General features: G+C 36.9%; 1 protein-coding gene across 1 annotated transcript; it reads left to right on the top strand.

Annotated features, from left to right (window-relative positions):
• The first annotated feature begins 5,053 nt into the window (after window positions 1-5,053).
• Window positions 5,054-6,004, top strand: LOC128204850 (short-chain collagen C4-like). Its single transcript, XM_052906256.1, has 2 exons — window positions 5,054-5,135; window positions 5,361-6,004. The coding sequence occupies exons 1-2, from the start codon at window positions 5,054-5,056 to the stop codon at window positions 6,002-6,004; spliced, it is 726 nt and encodes a 241-aa protein (XP_052762216.1).
• Window positions 6,005-6,402: the final 398 nt, after the last annotated feature.

Genomic DNA, 6,402 nt, shown 5'->3' on the forward strand with positions numbered 1-6,402 from the left:
ATAACCTTTTATGTAGGAATTATGGTCCAGTCAATTGTGAACACCACTCAAGCACGGGGAATAGCGGGGATTTTGACTTTCAGTCCAGCCAACCCAGTGTAAAATCCCTGCCCTGCAGGGAAGAAATGATGTTAAAATACCCACCAAATGCCCCCCGCGCTGCTATATTTTTCACCAAAACAAAACCACCGCATTCACCCGGCACTGCAGTGACACCTAAATAGTAAAAACACAGCCCTTTTCCCCGGCTATCCCCGGTTTACCATTGGACCTGGAGGGTCTAAGGTTACAACTGGCTGGTGCATTAATGTGATAAATGAGCAGAAAAGTTCATTAATTCCAAAAACAAATAATCAAAAAATATTAAATATATAGTATTTTGGACGATTTGCAATAACTTTTTTAACAACTCAAAGGTTAATCTTTCCTAATCGAGTACCCAGATGCATTTTGAAAGCCTTTAAACCAGACTTTCTTAGAAATCTTTCTTACTTGCAGACAATATTCCTTTCTAAAAAATCCTTGCTAAGAACGGGTATGGAATTCCATCACTAGACCATGTTTTGATCAGCATTGGCTCTTGTCCTTGAAAATACCTCTGTGGCTTCAGCAACCAGGATGGCTATATTAAATAAACAATAAATTAGTGTTTTAATTTATTAAAGCTGCACTCTCACAGATTAAACGTTTTGATCAAATTTTATGAAACACTTGTACCGAGATTCGCTACAGAAAATAATATTTTTGGTGCCAATTTGGTGTTCCCTTTAAGGCATTTTGAGTGTATTTAGATTTTTTCTTTAAGGCATAAAGGGAAAAGGTACTTATATCAATCCCCCTGCTCACTTTTTATTGCTTTTGTCATCAGAGTTGAGATGCAAATTTTTTCAATGTATTAACTTCAAGTAAATGAATATATTCATGAATGATTGACAGTATGAATGAATGAAAAGTAGTAATATTTCTTAAGATAGGGATATCATTGGGTTGCTGTGATTGTTTAAGTAGATATTATTCATGTTCATAAGCTAAAAATCATATGCACACTTAATGAAACATAATTCTGCATCATGTGTAGTAAGTAGTGATACTTGTTTGCAATTAATGCAATGTTTGCTTAAAAAAGCAAACAAAATGTGCGAATAGATGCACAATACAGTCCAAAGACCAATGAAGGTCAGCAGTTTTATTAGAAAATAATATTATCTCAAAGCCGCAACAAAAACGGCATGAAAGAAATTCAATTCGGAAAGAAACAGCTCATCAATGAGCTATTGAAATAAACACTGATCATGATGTCATAACAAGCGAATGTTAATATCAAAGAGCAAGAAACATACTGGCCATTTATTTCAGGGAAACCTTGAAAAAAGTCTGATTTCCAAACTTATTGCCTCCAGTAATACATAACATGGCAATACCTGCATTGCTGAAAATCTGTCCACAGCAGTAATGTCAAAAACCAAGTGGCATGGATGCATTCTGAAATACAAAAAAGTCTGTAATTTGAGCTAATCTTACATATCCCATTTACAAGTGATTTACACTGAAATCTAAACTATAGTAACACAACTTCTTTATGACCATACATATTGCTATTGAGCATTAGTACACTGTATGTACATGACTTTTTTATTTTGTATGTCATGTTTCTTTGCCCCAATTTATGGAAATACTTTATAACAGGTTCAAGCTTTTTAAGTTCGTTACACTTAAGATTTATCGAGAAGCTGGGGTCTTATGCAGCAGTCAATTGTAACCACGGCCCCCCAGGTCCGGGGGTATACAGGGGATAGACGGGGAAATGGGCCGTGTGTTTACCTTTCAGGTGGCCCTCAGTGCCGGGTGAATGCGGTGGTTTTGTCTTCGCTTTAAATATAACGGGTAATGGGCCTTACCTAGGGACCCTGGGGTGCAGGGGCATTTATCAGGGATCTTACCATCTGTTCGTCCCAACAGGGCGAGGATTTTAGCCAGGGTTGGCTGGACCAAATGTCAAAGTCCCCACTATTCCCCAGACCGGGGGGGGGGGTACAATTGACTGGTGCATTATCGCATGCAGATTTGAGTGAATCGCAGAGATTGTTTACAGTATTTACTGTCAACAACACAAACTTCTTTAGGCATCTCATTTAGACTTTTTTACTTATTAACAAGCAGAAATTTTGACACAATGGCAATTTTATAACAAACTTGACCATGAAAATTGAGTGTGAGCAAGCCAGTACAGCTTGACTTACCATTTGGGTGAAAAATTACTAAACGGCGATGTAAATTGAAAAAATGGAGTTGCACCTAATTTTTTAAGGTGCAGGTCTACGAAAAGGCATGACGGTCTAAATATAGAGGTGCAGTTGTATATTAAAGATGTGCACCTTCATCTTAAATATAGAGGTGCAGTTGTATTTATGTAAGAGGTGCACCTCCATTTTAAAGTTTTAAAATATATATAGAACAGAACGTATGAATAAAGAATTGCACAGCTTGATTATCATACAGGTGCACCTGTAAAGTAAGTGTATTTTAGTAACATTGATGATTCTCTCACAAAGCCATGTTGTTTCATTGTAAGGGTAACAATCACTCAGTCATGGAGGTTGTTTAGCAGGATGGTTCGCCTTCTCCACACCCTGGACTGACTATTTAGTTACAATATTTCACACGATCTGTGGCCCACAGCAAAACCATCAACCCGCATTTGCCGATTTGTCTTTCAATCACAATCTTGCACTCTTATGGTGTCAGCCTTCCTCTCAACATATTCAGTCACAATCTCTAATCTCCCATAGTTTTGCTTGACACGAGAGGTCACTCGGCACTATTTATTTGCAATCTTTCACAAAATCTGTGGATCAAAGCAAAACCATTCATCTTTACAGTCACAATAGCTCACAAAGCCATGGTGTTGGACCGCAACCGTCCATTTATCTTTTCAGTCATAATCTTGCGCTCCCCCATGGGTTTTTTTTTTGGCAGGAGGGGAAACTCCTCCCGCACCCTCCCCTTCCAACTTCTTAATTTAATAACATCTGTCACAAACAAGTGGTGTTGCATTTCAGTTACCTGGTATTTGGACTGCAGTTGTGGCCAGTCGGGTTATCTGATTACAATCTTTATTATTCACATGGTGTCGGACCGCAACCGCCATTGATCTTTTCAGTCATAATCTTGCTCTCCGCCATGGTTTCCCCGCCCAACTCCTTAATTTACAAAAAAGTGGTGTTGCATGGCACAAGAGTTCACCTGTCACACAATTCCTGTATATCTTTTTAGTTTCAATCTCTCAGCCAGCGTGTTGGTAATGGAAAGGTGTTCCCATCCTGTGATCTCAGTCAAAACATCTCACTCATCCATTGTTGAGGTTCACAGACGGTACAACCCATCCATCTTTTCAGTGACAATATTTCGCTCAGCCATAGCGATTTCTGAACTGGTCAACCGCATGTCATAAGTTTATGAAATTGATATCTTCATTGTATGGTTTACTGAGAAGTGGTTTTACATTTTTACAAAATAATCATACTGTACCTGGCTGACGTGACAAGCTCTGCTATGTGTACCGGTATAAGCCATGGTCGTAATTAAATCGGTAATCCAACAGGAATTAAATCTTCGCAATTTCTATCCGATCAACAACTGTCAAACATCTAAATAGTATTGATATTGTAAAGCCTAAAATGACAACTACTAACTGTCAAGTGTGACCATCGTATAGAATGGTAAACAATGCGTATGAATATCTTTAATAAACAAGTGAAAACAAAGTATATATCTCAGACAATCTATAGAAATATGTTTTATTTGTGTTTTTGAGTTTACCAAAAGTATTCATAGTAATTGCTTATAAGCATATTTTGAATCATTTTAATAACTAGTAGGGCGCTATTTCGCCGCATCTCATAGTTTAAATTTCATTCTTCCGTATCGTCACGCTCTGATGACGTTGGTGTCCGGCATGCACGCGCTCAATATAGTTAATGAACAGAAAAATTACTGGTTCCATCACCTTTACGTCTTTTTTTCAGGCTGATAGTATGTGCAACTTTTGAACGAAAGTAGTGCTATGTGTGACCGTAATAGGGCTCTGCCGAGCTTCGCTCGGTTTAGAGCCCGTATTAGTTAGTGGTACACAATATTGCTTCGTTGGCTTTTGCACACGCTCTTTTTTGAAATGTTCATAATTGCACCGCATTTCGAGTCACCGATTTGATAAAGTTAAATTCCTAATTTTTGTCAAGAAACTTGTTAATAACATGTTTATGACAATAGACATTTCTGTATGTCTGTCTTTTTCGGATCATTCTCTTAGTAAGGTAATAAGGATACAGTAGTAGTGTAATAACATTTAACAAACTGTTTAGCACGAATATTTAAGTTTGTAAGTGCCTGATAAATAATCACTAAATCAAAGCGTTCAATAACAATAACAGCTCGACAAATCGTCTACCATGATCTAAACAGATAAGAGGAACTTTCACGCGATACAATTTATGGTGGTGTGTTCGAGTGTCTCCCCTTTGAAATGCATATAATTAAAAAGAGGACCAACACTATCAGCTATACAACTGCTTGATATGCGGGTAGCTATATCAGGAACGTTTGAACATATCAAAAAGCAAACATCTCTTCTGCCACCGGACAGAGTATAAGTTTAAAACTTTAAAGTTTCAAAGACTATTTATATTTCAAATTATCAAAGATGATCAAGATATATTGACGGTATCTAAACAACCTGCTAAGAGGTTATCGTCAACGGTTTTTCAACATTGATATCACACTAACATAAATATTTCGATAGTGTTTTATCTAAAATGGGAACTGAAAAATAACAATCTGAACAATATTTGATAATAAAGCTACCGTAACTAGTGTTTCCACATTTATACAACATTTGCAGCTAACTTATATATATTTATTGTTTTTACACTATCCAGTTAGCTCCAAAATGGAAATACTATGGATTTTTTTCTCTGCAATAGTTTTGGGGACCGTTTATTCTATGCGAGAACCTGTGTGTTCAAGGTTTCACTATGAGGAAAAACTCTTAGAAAAGATGGTAAGATCGGAGTTTAAAATGGATGCAATGGAAGAAAACTTTAAAGCAATCACTGATTCAATAGAGGAAAGGTTTTCAGGTATATATTTTTCTTTATATTGTTGTATTACGATTACGTAAAATTATTGTTAAGTAGCTCTTTTCTTTGTATTTAAAAATAATACGAGTCGTCACATTAACGGCACACTTAAATGAAGAGTGTATCATTATTGTTCAAATACAATGCAAGTCTGTGGGATTAGACCAGCAAACATAGTCATTATTTGGCCAAGCAGCATGATTCAATGAGAAACTTTCCTTTTAGACATTACAAAAACGGTTGAGGACCTGAAGAATGAAATAGAAACATTAAAATCAGCTGATGTTGAATCATCAAAGACGGTTAAATCAATACAGGCAGATGTTGCAAGCAGCAGTATCTACACCAGATGGGGCCGACGATCGTGCCCTGGTGATGCAGAATTGGTCTACAAAGGGTTTGCAGGGGGTGGCAATTATGCACAAACAGGAGGAAGCAGTAGTTACGTATGTCTACCCAAAGATCCTGTCTTTGACGGCGACGGACAAAAGTCGAAGCATGTTGCCTTCCTTTACGGTGCCGAGTATCAAACAAGTACAGCGACTTTCCTCTCTAACGTACAGGACAAAGATGTCCCCTGTGCTGTCTGTCGCGTTATAGGAAGAGGCGTAGTAATGATCCCATCGAGGAATACCTGCTACAGTGGGTGGCAGAAGGAGTACTCTGGCTACTTGATGTCGGAATATTACCAACATGCTTCAAACAAGGAAGTAGTTTGTATGGACGGAACTCCTGAGGAAGCCGAAGGAAATGACAATGGTAATCAAGATGGCGCTTTGTTTTATTTTGTTCAGATTGGGTGTGGGACGCTAAAATGTCCACCTTATCGCGAGAACGTAGCGCTAACTTGTGTTGTTTGTTCAAAATAGGCTACACTTTGAATAATAGGTTAGTGTTGTCCTTTCTATAATAGATGTAATGTTTCAATATTATTTTATTTCAAGTCTGTTAAAAGACAACGACATTACAAAGAACTGAAATTGACCTAAGTAATGACTAAACGCTAAGTGGTTATACACGATTTTCTTATGGAGTCACCGGTATTAATTCCTTTCGTTCTTGTGTTATTCTGAAGTTTTTATTCACTTTTCAAAGTGTATTCAACACATATAGAATAAAATAACAAGGTTGCAATACATGATATACACTTATATATTATACAATTTATATGATACCAAAATATTTTGCAAAGCTAATTTAACATCTGTTTATGCTTTTTATAGTAAAAACATAGAATTAAACATTCATTTTTAAATATATGCAAACT

Source organism: Mya arenaria, chromosome 10 (genome assembly GCF_026914265.1).
Source record: "Mya arenaria isolate MELC-2E11 chromosome 10, ASM2691426v1".
Classification (NCBI taxonomy): domain Eukaryota; kingdom Metazoa; phylum Mollusca; class Bivalvia; order Myida; family Myidae; genus Mya; species Mya arenaria.

What these genes read in the sequence shown, in the direction of transcription:
- LOC128204850 (XM_052906256.1), top strand. Translation starts at nt 5,054, where the DNA reads ATGGTAAGATCGGAGTTTAAAATGGATGCAATGGAAGAAAACTTTAAA. An exon ending in AATAGAGGAAAGGTTTTCAG is followed by an intron (nt 5,136 to 5,360) that starts GTATATATTTTT and finishes CTTTCCTTTTAG; the next exon opens with ACATTACAAAAACGGTTGAG.